At 37.5% G+C, this 25145-nt stretch overlaps 1 protein-coding gene across 1 annotated transcript in view; it reads right to left on the bottom strand.

Annotated features, from left to right (window-relative positions):
• LAMA2 (laminin subunit alpha 2) overlaps positions 1 to 25145 on the bottom strand; it is a 601373-nt gene that overhangs the window by 61208 nt on the left and 515020 nt on the right. The window contains exons 42-48 of the mRNA XM_040627485.1: positions 18201 to 18317; positions 16129 to 16311; positions 14522 to 14527; positions 11470 to 11624; positions 5041 to 5184; positions 3933 to 4066; positions 1922 to 2081 (exon numbers count right to left, since the gene is read on the bottom strand). Coding sequence (XP_040483419.1) covers positions 1922 to 2081; positions 3933 to 4066; positions 5041 to 5184; positions 11470 to 11624; positions 14522 to 14527; positions 16129 to 16311; positions 18201 to 18317 — 899 coding nt within the window. The remainder of the gene's footprint in view (positions 1 to 1921; positions 2082 to 3932; positions 4067 to 5040; positions 5185 to 11469; positions 11625 to 14521; positions 14528 to 16128; positions 16312 to 18200; positions 18318 to 25145) is intronic.

Here is a 25145-nt window from a genome sequence, read left to right as displayed (position 1 = left end):
TGCACTGCCATGCAGGAAGAGCGCGTGTCATAGCCGCCGACGTTTACAAGTCAGAACGGCCCTTGGAATTCTCTCTTATCAGCCGGAGTCTCTCTTAATTTTCCGGAGGTTGATTATCCTACTTGTGGATTCTACTGGCTTTTTGTTTTTCCCCCCTGCATCCTAAAAACTAGACTTGGGATATTTTCCTGCTCCTTTGAATTTTCATCAGCACGTTGATTTAGTTACTTGTTTTCAGCTTTTGGTTCATATTCTGATGTAGCAGGAGGCTTGAAGCTCTGAACCAAAATGATTTAAGATTTTCTGTACATTCCAGGTGTCTCTGTTCTTTTACCCTGAGAATGGCATAAGAGCGTTTTTTTATGCCTGGTGACATCTGAATAATAATTATTAAGATGTGACTTAATGTGTGACTACCCCGTCTTACGCATTTGTTGTAAATTTTATGCACATAATCTTTCACTACTCAGCGTGGCAGTGAAATGCGTTGACTCAGAGTGGAGGCTTTTGTGCTTCTTGACTTGTGTTCAAATCCCAGCTCTGCCACTAACTGCTGTGTTACCTTGGTCAAGTCATTTAACTGCTCTCCGACTCAGATTCCTTAGCTATAAAATGAGGAGGATATTATGTACTTTTTGGGGTTGTAAGCTAATTCATGTGAGTTACTTAAAATATTACTTAGCATAGCATAGGGTTATAATATGTTATAAAAGTTTATTATTGTATCCTTCACTATGCAAGCAAGGTAGATATATTTTTTTAAAGATTTTATTTATTTCTAAATAATAATTTATGACCTGAGCTGAAACCAAGAGGCAGGTGCTCCACTGAGGCACCCCAGGAACCACCAAGCAAGGTAGATATTTTATCTCCCTTTTCTCGTTGAGAAAACGGAAGCCCAAGGGGTTAAGTGACTTGCCTAAGGTCATGTTTTAGTAAGTGAGAGAACAGAGACTCCAACTTGGATTTGATTTCAAAATTCATGGTTTTTATACTACTCGGTGCTACCCCTATATTTATCTTTCTAGGGAGGAGAGAAAGTTGGCAATATGACTATATATTACTCTGTACCATGTATATTTATATGCAGTTCTAAGAAATGAGGATGGGTTTAGTGTGTAGTTGTAGAATCAATTCTAATACTTTAGAGTCCCATCTCCCACACAAAGCAAATAAAACAACCTCACTCTATATGAAGGATGAATTCTCATAAATTTGGGGTCACCCTGGCTTTTCACATTTTCTGACTAATCTCATCCCAGGATGATTGTGACAAGCCCAGGATTATCCATCCTATTTGGTTGTGCTCTCGCATTTCACCTACAGGTCGTTTTCCAACACCTAATTTCATTTAATCAACATGAGCTTCTTTAAAATGCAGGCACTTAGCAATTTGAAATGCACAAGGACCTGTCATGAAGCAATTATGAATATTAAGTGCACCGCTCTAGAAGAATGAGGAGAAGAGCAACTTGAAAACTTGAAAAATCAGACCATGATTTGAAAGCTTTTGGCTCCTGTGATATTTCCCAAGGTATTCATAAATCTTTTAATTAGATGTGAGTTAGAACTTTATCGCACTTCCTATCAATAAATCATAAACTGATTCCGAAAATGGGGTATATTTAAAAAACACTTTGCTCTTGAGGCAACTCAAACGAGACTATAAAAAAATCGGTGCCACAGGTAAGGGCAAAACAACTGTTTAAGTAAATACACACAGGCTTAAAAACATTGTGTTTCCAGATTGGATACTCAAAGAAGAAAAGAATTCTTACTCAAAAGACATGATGGTTTCATAAACAAACTAAGGAAAAAGTCGTCGAGCTTTGGCAGAGTTGTATCGTGCCTTCTCCCAGAGCAATCCTGTCAGGAGTTATAGACAGAGATGAAATAAAGAGTGTGGGGAAGAACACACTACCTTCAGTTTCCCAGTCAAGCCACCAACGAATAGCATCGCGTTAGCGTCCACATCGAGGATAGTATACCCCGGGGGAGACGCCGCGTGGTAGGTACTGGGCACAATGCTGGCTTTGGGTCCATCCAGGGCTCTCACAGAAATGGTCCCATTCCTCCCAGTTCTTGACAGGTGCGTGAAGTGAAGCAGAAGAAAACGCAGAATATAAAATATGTATCACATTGACAATAACTTCAGTTTTTAAAGGTATGAAATGTAGGGATTCGTTTTGGAATATTTGAGAGATAACTGGGTGCTTGGCTTCAAACGATGCAGATTCATGAAGCTGCAAATCACGACTGAGAGTCTGATCTTTGCTGGCTGTGTACTGGCAGCTTTGGCCAGGACCGGTGAGCCACACACCCTGATTCTGCACATGAGCGTCGAGGTGACGCGACATGGCAGCCATTAGCCGAAGAAACTGCCACTGCTTAAACCGGAAGCCTTTCCCCCCACTGCCTCACAAAACAATTTACTGTTTACTGGCACATGCTATTTAAACGAGTTGATACTACTTCGGTTAGCATTTTGTCTAATTTAATTCAGCAACTGAACCCCAAATGAGCCACCCTTCTGCATTACAAGCTGCATCGTTCTCTTAAAATCCCTGGTTATATCTTGGCTCCAAACTTGCTGAAGTCGTCTTCCGGGAATTGTGCATCTTTATTGTCTGGCCTCGCATCTAATGTATACAGCATAGTATCCAGTCTTCAGAGTTGTGTATACAAAGCGTAGAGAAGAACCGCACTTTTAAATTCAATTAATAGAATTTTGGAAGCTATTATTATTTCATTTCATTTTCTTAAGTGATTGATGTCTATGAATTGTTAAATAGGAAAAACCGGTCTCTCTTCTGAGACAAGCAGTCATAACAAAACTTGAGTGTCTCTGTCTCTCCCCGCTGTCTCATTTAAGGTAATCGTTTTATCTCTGATGATGCAGTGTTAACTGAAGCACATGGAAACAACAGAATGAATTTATCCAACAAGGTTCTTCCTCATCTTACCAGAATCTATCTCTTCTGATTGAAGAGTCGACCTTTGTGAATATAAATGTTCTTACGGTCAGGAAAGTACTTAATCCCTGCCCTACTCTCAGGCACGGAAGTGTGTTGTCTGCTGCTTTCTCTCTCTCTACATACACAAAAACACACATGTTCACTCACATTCCTTTCCTGATGATCTTCAAAAGGAACTGAAAATATTGCTTCTCATTAAGTTTTAAGGCTTTATTATGAAAAAATGTAAGCGTATACAAACACAGAGTGAAAACTCTCTGTACCCATCATCTATATTCAACAACTGCTTTACCCATTTGTTGGGGTAAAGACTCAGGCCCTTAACTCTACCTCTCAACTGTTAGGTGCTTTGGGTTTCTTAGGTGTTGAGAACTAGGTAAAGAAGAGAAGGAAATGAGGGGAAAGGATTGAGGGCAGGAGTGGGTTCTCTATGTTATCTATTCACTACTAGAAGTTAATGCAATTAAGCTTCAAACAGGATGAATCAATATCCTGTTACTTACCATTTTAAGGAGCGTGGACGCGACACGATATATATTCATGCTAGCATTTGAATACTGCACCTGCCTGTAGGCAAGGTTGTGGTGTAGACCAGAAGAGGAGCTAATAAGCACCAGTAGCAGCCCTCATAATCTGGCTTATGCAGAATAAGGGCCCATCTCAGTACTCCTTCTTCGGGGGAGATAGTATGACTGAGAGTATGATAGCATGACTATGAGACAACCAGATGAATGGTCCAAAATGGATGGGTCACTCTGGTCAATACGTGGAAGGTGTGGAGGTTCCAAAGAGGTACTACAGAGACACCCGTTCACACATTTGTACATGTACATATAATACATAAAATTTGTATACATAGTTACCTCCTTGAAATGGAAAGAAGAGTTTTCTTATAAACTGGGAAACTACTTCCAAATTCTGTCATTTAATTGTCTTAATCCTTATTGAGTTAGTTACCTTGATGCCTCAATACGGTACCAGTAAGAGTCATCAATAGTCAAATCTGGATACTCTACACGTCCAACTCCAGATCCAACATCCCAGAGGAAGCTTACTTTGCCTTTACGCATTTCTATAGCCAGAAAGTCAATCTGATTCAGAGAAACACAAAAACAGTAGATATCAGATATCAGATACCCTGAGGAAGCCAACGGAGTTCTTTTCAACAGGTGCTATTTATAGATATGCGAAATAATTAGAAGTCTCACAATAAAAATTCCCAAATAATAACAATCTATTATTATGCATGAGTAAGTCGTATTTTATTATCTCATCTTTAGGCCAACACAAGTGTCCATACTGCTGAGGCCTATGTGTTAATTTATCCAATTCTACTTTTGAAACCAAAGTCTTTTCTCCTTCTGGTTCTTGTGGAAGAGACAAAAGAGAATACATGGCTACAGAATTCATTGTTTTCACCATGGACACTGACATTTTTAAGGGTCCATCTGTGATTTTTTTTTTTTTAACCCATGGTGGCCTAAAACTTCTCACCTGAATGACAAGTTTGACTGAAGCAATGACTGACCTGTTGAAAATTTTATTCATTTTGGAAGATCCCCATGCATACAGAGTCAAATGTTCACATAAAAGGAATGAGAACTTTTGGGTCTGAGCTTTAGTACATACAACTTCTGTTTTTTTTTCAGTTTGAGTCATAAATTCAACATGAGTTAAGAGAGTTTTCAATGGTAGGAAAGAAGCAGACATTTAACGTGAAAGTTCATTGTAATTTCTTAAGCGACTTTTTAAAAAAAGGTTTATTCCCCTTAGTTCTCCTTCTTAAATAGCCAGATCTGAAAACCTAATTCTAAATAAATGCTGGTCTACTCACAAATGAAAGCAGATGTGCCTAAATACTGTAAAAAGTTTTCGTTTCATTTTCTCTCTGACTTAATTTGACACTTCAGAACTTTGTAAGATTTGGAGGTTTTCAAATCTGAAAGGCTACATCACACAATTCTGGGACCATGTCATTAGATTCTCTACATTTTCCTCGCTATGAGGATTAACGTCTGTGTACTCATGTATCTAGGAGACCGAAGAAGCTGAACATCAAACTTACAAATTTGGCACTTCCAAGATAAAAAAGGAGGTTGTCAGCAACAGCTGTCTTTACGTTGACAATGATATTATTGTAGCTTCCCTTCTTGATTTCCGGCTTGTATGTTCGAATGCAGTCACCTCCGGAAGACACAGATACTTTGATCTTCAAGAAAAACAAGGTACAAAGGACCAAGACTAAATCTCTCGGAAAGTTTGAAGTACCTCCCAAACAACCACAAAACCATCATCATCTCTTCTTTGAAGCTACTTTTGATCATCAAATAGAATCATTAAATGCCCATATGCAGACACCATTATACTCATTAATGAGGGCACGGAAGAGCAGCTTCCCACCAGGATTTTGACAATGAGCTGTTCACAGCCCCGGATCTTGGTAGCACGTTACTATTTTTCGAAGCATGCAACTAACAAATTCTTACCTTCATACTTTCCTCCTTTATAAATGTGGGGATATTTTCAAAAGGTGATTTTATATGAAGCTAATGATAATGATCTTCATTAAGGCTGTTTAATGAAATTTTACGATTCAAATTTCAGTGATTTTGGTATCACTTAAAGTAGGACACATATTTTTCTTTTCCGTTTTCAAGAGGAAATTACCTACCCTCTCATGTTCTTACAGTTGGAAGAGGCCAAACAGATTTTGTTCTAGATGTTCTAACAATATGAAGAATATTAATCATGCCACTCAGGACATACATTTGAGAATAAATTATGCCTTTTTATTAAGTTGCCAGGAAATGAAATGGAAATAATTTTCAGTGGTTATCCCTACTAATGTATTTAACAGCTCCTTTTTCTTTTGACTAGTACTTTAAAAATTACTATAAATTGCTAAGAAAGGAATTCCTATGTGAATAGAACTGAAACAGTTCGTATCGATTCCTACTTACATTTAGGGAGCCTTTTTTCAACCACAAAGAACACTAGTTGATAATGTGATTTAATTTCCTTTGGTTCAGGTATACCGTCAAAGGGGCATTTTCAGGATAGCAGTGTAGTTGCTCGGACTCAGGAAGAAGCTGCTGCTTTGCTCAAAGGAGGAAGCAGAGCCAAGGAAAGAGGCAAAACTTTTCTTCGCCACTGACGTCAAAGCTCAGCTTGAGGAAAACTCTTGGTTCTCACTAGCAGTGAATTTTCTAGCACTTTGTGCTGTTCAAATAGTTTTTGCACTTGGAAGAAAACCAACTAGCTTTACTGCTACCCTCCACGAAAGGGTACTGCAGACTCCAAACAAGATAACTGGTCTCCACGCAATGGTGACACTGGAAGCGTCTCCAAAAGTCTCATCAGGGAATGGGTATAGGCAGCCCCAGGACTCCTCCCCAAAGGTGGTATAGACTACAATGAAGAGGTGCTGGCTGAAAAACATTTTTTTAATCTAAAGTCAATTAATTAACATATAGCGTATTACTAGTTTCAGAGGTAGAGTTTAGTTGCTTGTAACACCCTGTGCTCATTACATCACGTGCCCTCCTTCATGCCCATCACCCAAATACCCCATCCCCCCACCCACCTCCCCTCCAGCAACCCTCAATTTGATCCCTAGAGTTAAGAGTCTCTTATGGTTTATCTCCCTCTCTGATTTCATCTTATTTTATTTTTCCCTCCCTTCCCCTTGTTCCTCTGTGTTGAAAAACTGGTTAAGTTTTTAAAAGCAAGCTAAGGAGGGGTTTTTGGTTCTGATGAATATGTAAACTCCCATGTGTTTGAGAGCTCCTGGGGATACAGCAGATCTGTTGCCTTCCCTACAGACTCTGCAGACGTCATGTATTTGTATATTACTGTTTTGTCACCTCATCTGCTAACAGAATTGCATCTTCTGCAGAGGAAGAAACAGGGGCTCAGCCTAATGGAGCCCTAGATGGTGGCCCCAGGCCTCGAATCACCTCAAAGTCTGCTGCTTAGAGTGTTTTCCTTGTCCTTGCCTTCCTCCCAGGGTTGGGGCCCAGACTGCAAGTCTGGTACGCAGAATGTTTGCTCTGTGTTCTGGGGGAGATAGTCATCCTGGTAAGTGTGGATATTTATCAGGAAGTTAGTTCTTTGCTCCACAAATGATGGGGTTTTCCTTCTCCATAAGGTGCCAAGAGTCGGTGAATCAAAATGAGTTGTAGAGAAACAGAACCAGGAAACGTGCAGCTTGTCCTCTGGATGTTCATACTACAGAGCACACGTGCAGTGGAGGTGGCCAGAGGGTGCTACGTGGTAAAGTAGCAGCTCTGCAAAGGGTTACCCAAGGGCTTAGAGATCAAAAGTATAGAGCAAAGCAAGAGAAAGATAATACGGTGGAGGCAGGTAGGGGAAATGCAGTCTTCAGATGTTTTTAATGTTCAGGAAATGGTGTAGGATATGGTGAGTTTTTAGGACTTGGCAGCAAGTGAACTGAAGCCATCATCAGAGAAGACCTTGGCACCGAGCGAATTCAGTACCTGAGGCAGGGTATACACTCATTGACATCATAAGGCGATCAAAGAGAAGAAGTCAAGGTCTGACTGGAATTCATGAGTGCAGCTGAGCAGCAGATTGAGTTATAGGAAACCATATCCAAATTCCTAGTGGGGCTGGATTAGTAATCAAAAGGATGTGTGTGGTCTGTTTTATCTTTATTTCACAAATGCTTTATAGGCTTGACCTTCTAGCTGTATTATGGTTAATTTAATCACAACTAACTTATTTTTGTTTAAAGAATGCAATGTGGGGCACCTGGGTGGCTCAGTCAGTTAAGTGACTTCGGCTCAAGTCATGATTCCAGGGTCCCGCGAATGAGTCCCACATCAGGCTCCCTGCTCAGTGGGGAGTCTGCTTCTCCCTCTCCTCCCCACTCCTGCTCTCTCTCACTATCTCTGTTGCTAACTCTGTCTCTCTCTCTCTCCAATAAACAAAATCTTAAAAAAAAAAAAAAAGAATGCAATGTAATAATACTCCTTGGTTGCTATTTAGAGAAGAAACGACTGAATGCGGGTGGAATGCATGACTGTTTGGTCACAGGATTGGTTTCTGTCCTTGCTTGGATACACCTGGTAGAAATGACAGGGACCTTCATGATGGTGTGTTGAAAAGGTGTTTACTAAGGTGTAGATGAAAGAGTGCCAGTACTGAAGCCTAACTGAACTGATGAAACCCTATCTGAGATCTGAAAGTCTAAGAGAGTAGCCATTTTAAAACAAAGGGTATTTAATGGCAGTAGGAGTTACAATTAATCTACTTTATGGCATACTTTACATATCTAAAAAATACGGTTCTCTGAACAAAATGACATTGTTATGCCCCAAATGCCAGCAATTGATCTTGTAAAGTAGCCTATTGCTCAACTCTTACACATTTATATGAAAAACCCTCTGGATTTTCTGTTTTCTGGCTTATGGTTTTGAATATACCCTCAGTACCTGAAAAATTCAGGCAGCCCAAACTCTTGATCACCAGCCCATAGCTACTAATCTCTCCTTTTTAAATAGCTTGTGTTTTGATTTCCAATTATAGACACTTCTTAAAAAATTAAAACAGGTTAATCAAAATACAGTATTTATAAATTTCTCCAGAAGAAGTTGCGAGGACATTTTCCTCTCATAAGAAGGGAGTAATTTCTGAAACACAAACATCTCTTAGAATGTTTGGTTCTATCAATTATTGTTATTTCTAATGTGAGCCCTCTGTAAGACTTCTAAACAAAAATCACTAAGCCTTAGGTATCTCTAAGGCATTCCTCATACAACATTTGCTATGAATCATTATGAACTCAATTAAACATTATTGAGGATCCCATTATTATATCTATTGGATTTTCACTGCATTTCTTTCATCCAGTAACTAGGTCATTTGTTTAAAAAGAGTACCAGCTGCTCAATTATGGAGTCAACAAACTAGAGAAAGCTACTTTAAAATAAATGTCTTTAATTTCTTGGTCATATTGAATATGTGTCAGAGCCACATTCAGAAACTCATGCCAGGTTATAAATAGATTTATAAAATCAGGCAAATGTCATCTTCAATTAGTGCAAAACTCACTTAAAAAAATTGGCTTGCTTACATATTTCTAACATCTTATAAAAAAGAAGATAACTTTGTTGTAACTTCCATTTCAAAAAAATGATTGAAAATTTCCTTGAAAGGCATGGACAGTGGTTACTTTTCATAGCATTTCTTTATACCTGTCTTTCATTTTATATTTGAGACAGGTTCTATATACTTAACATGCCAGAATTTTATCTTCTTCCCGGGGGCGGGGGGAGGCAGCACTCACAACTGATGAATACATGGCATATTTTTAGATTTCTTTACAAGAAGAAATACTAAAAATGACCAGATTTCCCCACATGATGACTAAGAAAATACGGCTAAGTGTGTGATTCACTGGAGAATATTTACTACTATTTCTTTTTTAAATTAACATTGGAAACAACAGGAGTGATATCTTAAGCTCTCCCTTTCTCTTGCTACTTCCACCTGCTACAGTTGGGACTCTTATTAAAAGTTGTCTTCTTCCTAGTTTCCTCTCATTTACATCCCAAACTTCCAAATTCATATTCAAAAAGCACAGCTTTGATAACTCGAGAACTTTCAGCTTCTCTTCACCAGTAAGGTTCATGTCATGTACAATCCTGGCTAAACAAAATTCCTTACTTTGCCTTTCAAGGCCTAACAAGACCTGGTCTCCACCGACCTTTCCAGTTCAATGTTCACTCGACCAATAATCCTGGCAAACTAGATCACTCTTCCATGAAATGAGCCTGAAACTTCCTTTTCTCTCTGCCTTGGCTCATTCTCAGAATGCTCTCCTTCCTTACCCTCCCCTCCCAAATCCAGCACTACCCCACTCAAGGCCTGGTGCAAACTGTTGTCTTTGGGAAATCTTCTGGCTGCTATTAGAGAGGATTTTTGCTTTCAGAAATGTATAGCACGTCCCACTGCTCAAGCAATGCAGCACACTATTCAATATTACCTTAGAATTATTTATGTACATGTCTTATTTCTTCTATGGTGTTATAAACTATTTAAGTAGAAGTTGCCCTCAATGTAGGAGATGCTTTTTCTACATAGGTTAAATCGTAGCTAAAACCCCAAACATCAACTTCTTTTCACTTTGTGCTTCATATATACAGTAATCGTATGTCATCATACTGCCCACATGGTTTTCAGATTGTAACTCAATATATGTGTTCTCAACCCTATCTGCTTCTTTCATTTTGAGCTTATGTACATCATCTTGACTAATTTTTTGTCATTTTCTAGATTTCTCCTTAGTCAAGCATGAATTCCTTTTTAAAGTGCACCTTGTCTTAACCTTGTTTAGGAGAACCAGCTACGTATAAGGAGAGGCAACAATATACTGCTACTTGGGCATCATATTCTTGGCCACTACTTAAAAAAATTATAAGTTGATGGATTAAGAAAGGGCATTTCTGGTCATTCTAGTTTCAAAATTGTTCAGAAAATGGAATTTTTGAGATGGAAAACTTGGATATATAAAATGATTTGTGTTTAAACCTGACAACATAAACTGTTATTTTTTCCTTCTATTTCCAAAGTCACCACAAGATGAATTTACTAGTCTAGATAAAATTTCACATTGGCACTTGGCAATTCTACTCTGGTTCACCAGGATGCTATCTTTTAGGAAGTTCTTCTCTCCTAAGAGTTTTCTTTTCTTTTCTTTACTTTTTTTTAAAGATTTTATTTATTTCTTTGACAGACAGCTAGCGAGAGAGGGAACACAAGCAGAGGGAGTGGGAGAGGAAGAAGCAGGCTCTCAGCAGATGAGCCTGACATGGGGCTCGATCCCAGAATGCCGGGATCACGTCCTGAGCCGAAGGCAGACGCTTAACGACTGAGCCACCCAGGCGCCCCTCTCCTAAGAGTTTTCTGATTGGGTTAATAGAGCCAAATTTTGATACAAGTGAGATATTCTCCATTCTTACTCAAAACAAAACGAAACAAAACAAAAGCAAAACAAAAAACCAAAGTCTGAAGAAATTGTAACCAAGATAATTTTTGTTGTTGTAGTACTCAGACAAAAAATACAGAAAATAATGGTTCTCCATTGCTATTACTCTATATAACCTTGTTCGTTCATTGCTGATACAACCCCACTGGTTGGACTTTTTTGCTTTCATCAGAAGTATCCATGCCTTTTAAACACACAATAGTAAGATTTCCATTCTTGCTATTTATGCTACTCTATTCAAACAATGATAAATACATCAAAATTCCCATTTCTAAAACAGTAATTGTTGATTATTCTTCCTGTATCTTTTGAAACTTAGGGGGAAAAAAATCTAACATTTTTTCCTCCCCTCCCCCTAAAATTGCTTCCGGTTAAAGGAAATAACCAGTGATTAGTCAACAGGATACACTGGGGGAAGGCATTCCCTCTGGGAATAATACCAAAAATTACAATCAATTACTGATATTGAAAATAAAAAGAGCTTACAGAATTAGCTTGTTTCCGGGCTTGGTTTATCAGTTCCTTTATCTCAGAAATGTTTTTCTTTAGGTTATCCTCAAGTTCCTTGATGGGTTTGAGTTTATCTATCAGACGATCAGCTTCTTGTTCTAGATTTTTCACAGTGGCATCAGCATCTGCAACTGCATAGAACAAGATGAGTGCATACCACACACACACACACACACACACACACAGAGAGAAATGAAAATAGTAGTATGCCTCATTACATAATAGAAAGGATTTAATCTCATCCACATGACAAAGCAGGGCCATGATTGCTGAAGCACAGTGTGTGATGACAAATGGGACTATTTCAGCGGGGACTCAAGCAGACCAAAGCACGAGATGTTAGAGATAGAGGACCGACACTTCGGCTTTGTGATCAAGGTGAACGTTAGCACTGAAGGTAGAGAATATCATGAACGTAATTCAAAGATTAATTTCTAGCTTCAGCCCAAAAGCTAACCTTAATAGAATTTTAGTCACAGAATCAAGGAAATGAAAGTGTTTTAAAATGTCACTTCATTTGTCCAAGCCAGAATTGTATTTAAATCAGGGTTCTCATACAAAATTGGTTTTCTTTCTTTTTCTCGCTGTCTTTGTACGTCTTAAAGAGAGAAGCTATCAAAATGTCTTCTGAAAACATTTCAATGTTGAGCAACCCTTAGACTGAAGGCCTATGTTAAACTTTCATTAAATCTTTCATGCTGCAGTTCATTTTCAGTTTGAAGAATAATTGATTATTCTAATCTCTATATTAGGTTGAACCATATTAAACGGCCATTTTTATAGGTTCAATAAAAGGTTGAATATCAACAATTTCAAAAGGGGTTTAACCCTAAAATAATTGAAGGTTATCACTGATCCATACACTTTCAGCATGTGCTTTTCATGGGAGGGCAAATGACACATGGAAACCAATTAACTCTATCTTAAGGATGTCAACCGTCTTACCCAAACCATGCCATTTATTATCTGATTGAGCATGTATTGTTCTGCTGTCATTGTGACTCTGATGAAAAAGTGAAACTGCTTAAGGACCAAGGCTGTCTGCCCTGCTCGGCTATGAATGATCAGCTCTCTAGTGGTCAATGGACCACTGAGAACTATTCCTCGGGAATGAATCAAAGGTGCTCAAAAGGAAGGACATTATTATTTTAAAAATTTTTAAAGTACATTATGTATGTATGTATGTATTTTTTTTGAGAGAGAAAGGGCACATGCACGCACACACGGGTAGCATGAGAGGGAGGGAGAGAATCTTAAGCAGCTCCATGCCCAGAGTAGAGTCCAAGGTAGGACTTGATCTCACGAACCTGAGATCATGACCTGAGCCGAAATCAAGAGCCAGTCGCTCGACGAACTGTTGAGCAACCAGTAGTCCTGGAAATCATTTTTAAACTAGGCTTTGAATTGAGTATTTTGAACTCATGCTCTTAAATATGAACAATATTGTAAGTGATGTTTAGAAAAGACATTTAAGTCTATTATTAAGTTTAACTAACAGAGTTGCTAGATCAAAGCCTGAAATGCAGGTTACTGGGGTCAAAGCCCACATTACATAATCGCATATTCAACACAGACACAGTTACCCCTTTGTTTTGTATACTTTTAATAAACTGGTTGTCCATTTTTTTCCTTCCTTTAATTCCCCAATATTATCCTGATACTCTATTCTAGAATTAAGAAAAATGATTTAGGTTTGGATTCATGGGAAAAAGATAAAGGGTAAAGCAAAGACTATTTCTGCTTCATCCAAGAATGCATTCTTTCCTTTGAAAGCTCTCACATTCTCCTCAAATGTTTCCAAATGAAATCCAAAGGTTCCCCGCATCCCTCACTTTTTTTTCCCCTCTTCTATCTTCTGGAGCAGTTGAAGTCTTTTGGAAATTATCTTCTTGATGGTTTTGAAAATAAAAATTCTGTGATATTGAGTCTGATACTTTCTTGTATAGTACTTTTTAAAAATTTGTGACTTTCGTCTATAATTGAGTGTATAGATTTTAAAATCATTTTTTAAGACAGATTATGATAATTCAATGTTTTTCTAGAAAATTATCTCTTTTAGGCTCTAAAATTCATTAGCATAGAGTTTTGACAAGTACTCTCTTATGTGTTAAATTTCCCCCATATCTAGTTATAGCTCCTTTAGAACTTTGCCTATCTCCGCTTTATTATTTTCAAGTAAGTATGCCAAGCATTTAAAATGTTTTATCTTTACACACCTAAGGATTCACCTCTTTGATTTATCAAGTTTATTTTCCGTCTTCTAATTCATCATTTTTTTTTCATCTTCTTTAATTTTATTTTGTCTGACTCACAGGGTTGATTACCTAAATTGCTTATTTCAGTGCTGGTTTAGAAATGTAACCACATCCATTCTCCACTGAAGACAGCCTTGGTCATATTTCTCAGGTTTTGATATGTTGGATTTTATTATTATTATTTTCCATTCTGCAATTTTATTTTTGACTTTGAAATTTAAACTATGAGATGTATAAGAGAGAATATTATTATAACCCAGTATTGCTCATTTGTTCGATCTAATTTTATTAGTTTTATTGTCTGCTTCTCCAAGTATAATTCTCTAGAATTCGAGAATAATTATTCATAAGGAGGGGGAAAGTGAGCATCATGGGGGAGATGCGATGACAACAACATACACTCATCTATTTTAGTCCTACTGCAAAGAAATCCTTTGAACTTCAGTGGCTGTGTTATCAGAAGAATCACAACTGAGTTCACTCTGTGGAAGAATTCTGTTTTCTACTTTTCTGTTGGTATCATACAGGTATTTCACTAATTTCTATAACACAATTGAAAGCACTTTATACCATATACATCCACATGCTAACTTTTTGTAAAAGAAGATGTCTTTTTTTTCATTTAACTAGTCTTAATACTGTGACACTGGAAAGAATAGCTATATATAAGGTTAAACCAATACCAAAACATGGTAACATGCAAAGCTGAAGCATTTGCAATAGGCAGTCAAGCGTAAAGCTACTGAAAAGTATGCAAGGAAGCAAATACATACTGATTTCTGCAGGTAATTTCATATGGAAGCAAAACAAAAAGAAATGAGAAAATTCATGAGGAAATATTTTTATAGATTTTATAAAGCAGTGATTATCAAAACATGGTACTTTTCACAACAGGTACTAATTACAAATACACCCTATTTTAAGTCAAACACGTGTGATCAAATAAAAATCCACAAATACAAGTCAGTTAGCAGGCTATTGTTCATACTGAAAGACACTTTATTATGATGTTCTAATAAGATAGAAAACAGACCCAGTTTAATTCATATTACAGGTAACTATCTCTAGATGGAGGGTAGGATCAAAAAGTTAGAGATAAATATTATGAAGAGGCCACTATGAGTTGAGAATCAATCTGAAATTGAATGAAATAATATTTTCATTTATAAAATAAGAGAATGATATTAACTTAAAAACTTATTTTTATTTGGGGGGGAGATACAGTCATCTGGCATGCATTGGGACCATTTATTTGAATGGAATCTTTGAGCTACAGAGAGCAGCTAGCTCTCTCTGAGCTTAAAAAAGAAAAAATGAGAAAGAAAAAAAAAAGATTGTATGGCCTCTTTTTCTTGTTTGAAGAAATGGCAAAGTATAAATCCTTCCTAGCTCTGAAATGCATGTTACATATGTTTGCACTCTTCTTTGCTCTTTAAGGAGTCATGCTAGTAGTATTTATTATTTTAAATGTAGCATCATTAGCATTTGATTTGAGGCAATGGTGCTGAGAAATCAGCACCTGATTTATAGAACCCCTAACATCAATAACAGTGTTTTTCTTATTTCACGCTGCAAACATTTGGATATCCAATGGAAATGTTGGTATATAAATAGAGGGGTAGTCTCTTGAGAGTGACAAGTACAAAAAATCAAGCATCTCCTTTGGTGAACTCACATACTAAGATAACATTGTATCACTTCACAGAATGGAAAAAAGACTATAAAAAATCATCATGTTTATTGACTACGGTTAATAATTTAAAATCATTATATGAAGTTCTACCATATTTTCTCAGTAAAATGCTTACTAACTTGATATCATTTAATGCAATATACAAAAGATGTGAAGAAATATTCCTAATAAACTAGATACTTTAATTCCCTGAAAATATTTAAATAATTTAAATATTTAAATTTAAATAATAAAATATTAACATTTTCAAAATTTAATGCATTTCAGGTTGATAGCATTTTAATATCCTGTTCTAACAGGCCTGCTGGTAAGTGTGCTCCTTCACCTCCATGTTCCACAGAACTTCACTAGCTCAGAGGATGTAATTTCCCAAGTACAACCGTATTTTCAATTATACTGAAGGATTAAAAAAAAGTATTTGGCAAAAGAAAAGTATTTGGCATCCCTATACCAAAAATCATGCAGACTTTGAGAATTCCTAATATCCTCTTGACTGGAAAAAATGTGGCTGAAGAAGGCACTAGTACAGAGCCTGGGGACTTGGATTCTGGTTCTGGAGCCCAGTGTATGAGGAGAGCAGACAACGTCACTGTGGGGTCTCCTTCACGTCTAAGAGTTAGGAGTCTAGGGTCCTTATACAGTGTGAAGAAACACATGATATAATCAAAATGAAAAAGGAGATCTTACTGTTCTTCGAAGGATCTTTTACCACAGCATTTGTTTTGGCTACGCTGTCTGCTAGTTGATTGTAATTTTTCTTCAGGCCGTCAAGGTTCTGGTGGAGATCTTTAATCTGTGCCAATACGTCTTTTGCTGTGTCGTTGGCTTGTCTTGCTTTGTCCTTAACGGCTTGCAGTTTAGCAGCTGTGTCTGTTAGCAGGCGAGGGTAGGAGGAACAAAGCAAAGGGTCTGGAGTTAGTGGCTTCCTCCATGCTTGTCAAAGGGAGGCTGCAGCTGGCCCACCTCAGGGACACACGCACGAAGGGAAAGGCTGAACTTTGTCTCATTCAGTTGCAGCGAATGAAGTAAATTTTTAACTAAATTAAATTTTCTCAGGGACCTTTGCTATGAAGACCTGATTAGTTCTTAAGATAACAAAGTGATTACTCTAAATGTTCATTGTGTAAGGGTATATCGTGATTTGCCGCAGAACATATTAGAGAGAGAAATTTATCCACAACTCATAGTTTCATCAAAACTAGGGTCAAGATTTAATCTGCACATTCCGAAGGGGGAATGATGAATGAATGTACTTCAACTTACAGGTAGAGAGAGACTCTCAGGTATTTTAGACCACGTGTTTTTGTACTTACATTTGTTTTCAGCATTGGAAATTTTCTATGTACCTCAGTACCTTACTACTGAGGGAGACGACAAGCAATCCTGGACAGTTAGGTTTTGTTTTTTTTGTTTGTTTGTTTGTTTTTTTTGGGTAATGTTAGAAAAAAGTAGAAATCATTAATATTTCCTGTGTTATATAAATGTATACATTAGCTTCCTTGATCATAATTTGTATAAAAACATGTACTGAAAATGTAGATGCCTACTAGTATGTGTAGATTAGTGGTTAAGGCCACAGGCTCCAGAGTTAAACTGGGGAGCTCGAATCTCATATACGCCGCTTTTAACAATGCCCTTCAGTGTTCTGTTTTGCTTCTTAAATTCCACATATGAGTGATTCACATGGTATTTGTCTTTCTCTGACTTATTTCACTTAGCATGCTACTGTGTCTCAGTTTGTCACCTGTAAAGTGGGAATAACACTATTCACTTTGTAGGATCACTGTAAGGATTACGTTCACTTAGAAGCATACTGAGTAAGCACTCCATAAACATTAGCAAACTGTTATTATTGTATCATGTTATTAAAAATATAAAGAATCGTGTTTTTAGGAACTAATACCAAACAATAACTTCAAGTACTTGTAATAGGTAGGAAGATACTACAGACATGGTTCAGCTGTTAATATTTTCAAAGCTGAAACACTTAAGGAACTGAACATTGCCAAGAAAGATGTGCTGATGGTTGCCAGAGGGGAGGGCTGTGGGGAGAGGGGCAGAATGGGTGAAGGTGGGTGGGAGATACAGGCTTCCAGTTACTGAATGAGTAAGTCATAGAAATAAATACACAGCACAAGGAATATAGTCAATGATCCTGTAATCGCGTTGTAGCAAGACAGATGGGAGCTACACTTGTGGCGAGCACAGCATAACCTATAGACTTGCTGAATCACTATGTTGAACATTTGAAAATAATGTAACATTGTGTGTCAACTGTACTAAAAAAAAAAAAAGCAAAGAATCATGAGGGGAAAGGCTCTCTTCTGTTACGTATGTATTATAATCACCTGTGACTTTATAGTAGACCAACATTTTAGAGAACAGTACCCGTGTGATTTTATACTTTCTTCCTATTAATATGAGATTATGAATAATATTACTTCTAATAATAATAACCTTATTAGAAAGAAGACTTTTCGGGCTGACACGTGGAAGAACCGTATAATAAGATGGCTATAGTTTCCTTTTTGCAACATACACCTATGGATGTCAGCTCGGGTAACAAAGCATAAGAAATATCACAGAGTGAAGTATGCTTTCGTTTCTCAAACCCACAAAGAAAAATTCTGAAGTAAGGAAACCAATATCTAATTTCCTGACAACAGTCCAAGTGTAATGTCAGAAAAGATGGCAAACATTAGAACATTTTTTAAGAGTTTAGGTCAACTGACACAGTTTGCAGTGTCCCAAATGCTTACCATTTGGAATGGCTGACAGCTTCCCCAAAGTGTCATTCAAAGCTCTCAGGAGATCTTCATTTCTAACATCTGCATTTTCTAATCTGGTAATTAAGCCATTCAGATAGTCATCATTTTCTGTGAACAGAAAACAAAAAAGAATGAAACGATTTCAATCATCTCTGAGTTTACACATCTCTGATACAGATATGTAATTTCAGATTATTTTAATATAAGGTTTATAAAAAGCAGGAAAACTAATTTAATTCCTTTAATTTATAGGCATCTATCAATAAATACATTTCAGATAATATAAAATAGGTGATTATGAAATGACCATTTCCCTCTTCAACATGTTCAACAGCTATGCTTTCCTCTTGGTATCTGATTTTTATTTGATTTAATTTGAGGGTTTTCTATGGAGAAAAAAACCTGCAAAACAATCAATCTCTTACTGAATTTGTAATGATGCCCTCTTGATGACATTATTCCCATTAATGTTACTTATTTTAACAATTTTATTACCAAAATGGATCACTGGATTAACTTTTTTTTTTTAAAGATTTTATTTATTTATTCGACAGAGATAGAGGCAGCCAGCGAGAGAGGGAACACAAGCAGGGGGAGTGGGAGAGGAAGAAGCAGGCTCATAGCGGAGGAGCCTGATGTGGGGCTCGATCCCATAACGCCGGGATCACGCCCTGAGCTGAAGGCAGACGCTTAACCGCTGTGCCACGCAGACGCTTAACTGCTGTGCCACCCAGGTGCCCCCACTGGATTACTTTTAAAACTCTCAGATAGATAAGATTGCTAAGTAGAATCTCCCAACTTCAGTAAATATCCAATTAATACATATTTAAAAACGAATGAAAAAACAACTTCTAGTGCATTGCTGAAAAAGTGGTATTTTTGTTAAATAGAGAAAACAATATTTTATAAATTGCTCTCAAACAGGCTTTTTAAAGGTTTTTTCTTGCTACGTTAGCATGATTTCTTTAACATTAAAAAAAATCACTTACTGGAGATAATTTAATATTACAAATGTAAATTTTTCAGCTTCTTTCCACTAGTTTTTAACATTGTCCAAACTTTGGTTACTTTGTATTATGACAGCAACTGAGAGGTTCAGAGTTTGAGTGTAACGATTATATAGGGTAAAAGCTATGAAACCTTTGAAGGGAAAGAAAACAAAGATCCAATCTGTTGGTGGAAGAACAGAAGTTGAGAAATTTTGCTTACGTACACATCAAACTGCAAATGTATCTTAAGACAGAATCTTTTTTTTTTTTTTAAGATTTTATTTATTTATTTGACAGAGATAGAGACAGCCAGCAAGGGAGGGAACACAAGCAGGGGGAGTGGGAGAGGAAGAAGCAGGCTCATAGTGGAGAAGCCTGATGTGGGGCTTGATCCCAAAGCGCCGGGATCACGCCCTGAGCTGAAGGCAGACGCTTAACCGCTGTGCCACCCAGGCGCCCCTGAATCTTTTTTTTTTTTTTTAACACTATTTATTAGTGAACAGTGGAATTGAATAAATGAAAGATATAAAACTCTGTGCTTCCTATAATACTTTTCACCTTTCCTGACTGGATAAAGCAGATCGTTTCTTTAAAAAATATCTTAAATAGTTTTTTTTTGCCATAATATTTGTTTCCTGGGGAGATGCATGCTGATCATTTAACTTAGCTCTACAGAAATGCAAAATGTAAATAAAGGACAGAGTCCTCAATTAAAGAGGAACACTGAGAAAGGACTAGGAAAGAGGGGGTGCCCTCTTGGCCTGGACTGGCAGACATTTAGTGATAGTAATGAACGGCGGTCTGTATGTGTAAGTTCTATGTTTAGTGTTCTAACCATCACAATAACTTCAAGATACATTACTATTATCAACACCCACTTACAAATGAGGAAACCGAAGCTTAGAGAATTGAAGTAAATGTCTTAAATTTGCACAGTGAGTAAATGGTGGAGTTGGGATTCAAATCCATGCAGGCTCATACCAGAAACTGCGCTCTTAACTGCTGCTTTCTGCTAGGGACTGGTAGTCAAAACCAGGAATAAGCTGAGCATATTAGTGGTGCTCTCCCACATCCAGACCTGCTTCCCATCCTCCCCGCACCCCCCCCCCGCCACGCCCCTGCTTCTTTTCTCCCTACCTCTCCTTTCATCTTCTCCTTTGTTGCCTTAAACACGTGGCCACAGTAAAAGAAAACTGTGAGCCTCATGCAAGCACTGTATTCACACTCAAGCTGGAATATTTAGAGAAAATTAGTAATGCCCACATGCAAAATGACAGGCAGATGTACCGAGTTCCACATTTTTAAGAATAATGAGAAAAATAGGAATAGGTAGATTACAATAAAATAGATACAAATAATGAGTTACCAAATTAAAATCAAGCACCTTTGACTATCATACTTAAAAAACTGTAAAGCAAAGGAAGAGTAAGAGATCACTTCTCATTTATCAGACTGGGAAAGTCAAATGTCTGATAATACCAAGTGTTTGCAAGAGTGTTGGTGGAAATGCAAACTGACGCCATTTTCTGAAGAGCAATTTAATACATTTATTAGAATTTTAAATAGACATGTATTTGTCCCAGCGGTTGCACTGCCAGAAATGTAGCCTACAGATATACTTGGAAAACTATATCAATGTGTATCTTCCAGAATGTTCATTAGATCTTTATTTGGAGGTACAGATAGAAAAAAAAAAAAAAGATCCTTGAGATCTTTTTTATGAAAATGAGCAAGGCACACAATACATATGTTGACACATACGCACAAATTTGTCAGGGTGGGATCTGGTGTTAGGTAGGTGAGGTAGAACATACGAGAGAACCCTGACAGTACTTACAGCAGACAGAAACTAGGAATGGAACAAGAAAGGGGGTTCATGGTGGCATGGGCACCACCACGGAGGTCGTGCTGGTTAAACTGCTTCCTCTGGGCAGATACTTCTATTCTTTTATTTAAAAGAGTTAAAAACAAAAACAAAACAACAACAATAAAACAATAAAAAATGACTAAAGCAACCTGAACTGGGGCAACTTATTGCCACCACCAAGACTGCTGTTCTCATCGCTTTCCTGGTACCCAGCATGGGCAGGCCAGGAGAGACTAGGTCTCACACACTAGAGCCAGAGTGGCCTTGATTTGCTTGTATCAAATGCCCACAAAGGCAGTGCACCTGACTTCTCAGGGGAACTGAGCGGAACCACTCCCTGTCAGCTAGAGAAGGATCCCTGCCTTTACTGGACTTCACCTGGGAGGAAGAGCAAAGGGAAAGGAAGATGGATGAAGGATTCTTAACTATCAGTACTCTGGATGTGAAAAAGAAGACTGAACATATTAATGAGCCACTTCATTTCATATAAGGCTTTTATAGGCAGACAGATTAAACCACTGTTATACAAAAGTAATGTAAGCACATACTACAGTTTAATGAGTCTGCCTTTAAGATCCAAGGCAAAGATCTGACATCACTGAAAAACAAAGCATAAAATATCCTAGCGAAGCACGGCTCGAAAACACCAATATGTCCATTTCAGTCACTAAGATGTTATTATTTTCAATTCTAGTGCCTCAAAATATACTTTCCAAGTAATTAGATTTTCTCCTCTGTCAATCACGATTCATCTTTCTTTTAATACTTCTGTTATCTTCAACTGTTGGTACTAAAATAAAATCTTTGGATAGGCTAGCGAAAGTCTGCTTTCAGAAAGAAAGCCAGTCTGATTATGACTGTGATGGCTATATACATTCCTTGAGAATAAGGGGCTGCTCTTTTGATATTACCTGGGAAGTCTTCATCAACTAAGGAAATGGAACAGTACAAATTTTATTTCTTAGCTTCTTGATTAAATCTGATTTTTTAAATAATGAAGCATTCAAAATGTTCTCGTAAGCAAGATCTTCATGTACAGTGAAAAAAAAACATTTAAAGGGCATCACTCGGTTTATACTATTTTATGCATTTGAACGGCAAATACTGGCTGAACAGTCAGGCTAATTATTCAGAAGAAAGACTGATCCGAAGAACGTTGTTGCTTCTGTCTCTCAAGCTCCAAAGCAGTCATTTCGATCCTCTGCTTTTTGTACTGGGAGGTCCAAATGTGAATATTCTAGCCCCACTCTGATATCTATGTTTCACCCATTTGATCTGGATTCCTTCTTGAGGGATCCTTTCTTACACTCTGATCATTTTTTTCCAAAGTAGTTTCTGGAATTTCACAAAACCAAATCTAAACACTTTACAGCTTTGTCAATAGAGTTAGGTGAGTAAAAGCTGTATACGGAAAAGTATTGCAGATTTCAAAATGGAAAACTTATGAAACTATTGCAATGAAAAGCTTGAAAAAGAAGCACTTGGCCGTCAATGAAAAGAGGTATGAGGCAGAGTGTATCTATAGCTGATTTGTAAGGAAGATTGCATTTGGCCCAGTTTGAACTGTAACATGACCAAAGAAACAGAATTATTAATAGTTCAAGAACACCCAACACAATTCTTTAGTTGTAAATTTTGGAGAACAAGAGAAGGATCCAATTTATAATTCATTGCGACATTTTATAGGATTTCATCTCATTCTTCAGCTCTCATACCCAGTAGCTGTAGTTAAGACATTCTCTTTATCTTCTCTCCAGATATCACATCCACCAAACCTCAAAGGCTACACACACATGCTTTTTCTGCTTTGATTCTCCCCTTCCCATCCTGTCCTCACACATTAGAACACAAAGGTCAATGGGTTTAGCAGAGACAGAGCTCATACAGTGAGAGAGACAGGAGCAGGGTGGTCAGGTCGACTGTGACCATTCCTAGCAATATCATTTCCCTTTGTTGCCTACCCACTGACCGTGGAGGATAGACATACCCAAAATGAAACTCACCAGAGTTGTAAGTCTCTACCACCCAGACTACACACTTACTCATTTACCATGTTCCTGATGCTGTGCTGAATATGAATTACAATTTAGTTAAATTAGAGCTGGTAACTTTGAACTATGTTATGTAATATCTCAAAGCTGTTATTTCTTTCATCATCGTCTTCTTGTACACAATTCTTGTCATTAAAAATGTAGTGCAGTGCAATGATATCATTGTAAGATTGAGAGATGAACGATGAGGTTCAAATGCTATTTCTTTCCCTTTTTATGTGTATAAAATGAAGATAGCACCTTCCTTCATATGACTGATACAAGAAATTAATCTGTGGATATATGAGAATATACTGGATTTACAACTGGCAGTAAATGGTAACAAAATAATTCACACTGGCTTGATGATTGCCCTGGTGTATTTACCAGTTTTCAATGATGTTGAAATACGTTTCAACTAAATGCTTTCATAATTACCCCTTCCTTCCTTACAATGAAGAACACCTCTCATAAGTCTCCATAGGTCTAAAAATTCCTGGTCACCAAACTATGGGACAATCTGAGAATACATGGCTTCAGAGGGGAAGTTTTCTTTCAAAGCAAAGCAAAGGGAGCATCGTTAAGAGATAAAATCTGAATGCTTATTATAGATTTTAATGAAATGTTCTCTTTGACTACTGAAACTCATCTAGGGGTGCCAGGAGGCTCAGTTGGTGAAGCGACTGCCTTCAGCTCAGGTCATGATCTCGGAGTCCTGGGATCGAGCCCCATGTCAGGCTCCCTGCTCAGCAAGGAGTCTGCTTCTTCCTCTGCCTGCTGCTCCCCCTGCTTGTGCTCTCTCTCGTTATCTCTGTCTCTCTCTCTCAAACAAATAAATAAAATCTTAAAAAAAAAAAAAGAAAAAGAAATTCATCTAGTTAAGTTCTTCAAATGCAATTCTTATTTTTTATTTAGGCACAAATACCTTGAGAGAATCTCTCATTCACAGGGTGAAATTCACAGACTGGCTCCTAATTTTGGAGAGGTCTGGTTAAATGGAATCTACTGCCAAACTGCCATCCGGATAATATTTTGCAACGAACTCCTTGATTACTATGACATTTGTCTTATTATGAACTATTACTTTGATGGACTTGTTATCACTTCTGATTTGCTTCTTTACCAAAAAAATGAAGGAATATCCTCTCTTTAGGATTTCTTTGTAAAAGAAGAATTTAATCCACATAACTTCCATTTGTTACAAATACGCTTCATGTTTTGTTGTCGAGGCACCTTCTGAACTAGAGAACAGGTTAATCTCTGCAACATTTATCTGTGTAGTTCTGAAGTAGAAAGTTTGAAATAGGCAAGGCATTGGCATGAAGTCATGTAAAATATCTTGATTGTGACCTTCTTGATGATGAGAGATTTCAGCTGCATTGGGGTATTTATCCATTTACTCATTTTTCAAGCATTTGTTAGGATCATGAATGTCACTGTGTCACCTCTGGACTATGGCAGAAGCATGGTGTTTTTGTCCAGCAGTGAGTAAGAGCATCAAGCTTTGGAGCCAGACTAATGTGGGCTAAAGAGTTGATCCCACTATACAAATGCAGTGTGTTCAAGATTGTTTGTGTTTCTTCAAATCAAATGATTTTGTTTTACATATGAGAGGTGGCCAAACTTACCAAGTTACATAATATATGACTATTTTACACAATTTTCAATTTTATCATATTACATTATATATTGTCATCTTTGGATATTTTAAGAACATAAGAGGTACAATCTCCCTTAAGTCACTTTACTACACCTTTTCACCCACCTATATAGTCCTTTGCCTACTTAATATTTCCAAATATTAAGATTTCCAAAGAGTCTATCCCCTGAGTCAACCCGATGACCCAGGGCAGGAACCTGGGCCCTTGCAGAAGCAAGGACAGCTGCATAAGGAAGGAAGCCAGGTGAAAGTGAGAACCATATTCCTGTCCCCAGCCTCTTGTCTATTGACTCGATGAGAGTACTATGCCCAGTTTTGCCACTTTTTTGTATTTCTAGCTCTCTTTCATGAATTTACTTCCATGCTTCCCTTTCTCCAGTTGCTGTCACA

Source organism: Ursus maritimus, unplaced genomic scaffold, assembly GCF_017311325.1.
Source record: "Ursus maritimus isolate PB19 unplaced genomic scaffold, ASM1731132v1 scaffold_13, whole genome shotgun sequence".
Classification (NCBI taxonomy): Eukaryota; Metazoa; Chordata; class Mammalia; order Carnivora; family Ursidae; genus Ursus; species Ursus maritimus.
This window is presented reverse-complemented; position numbering and strand designations above follow the sequence as displayed.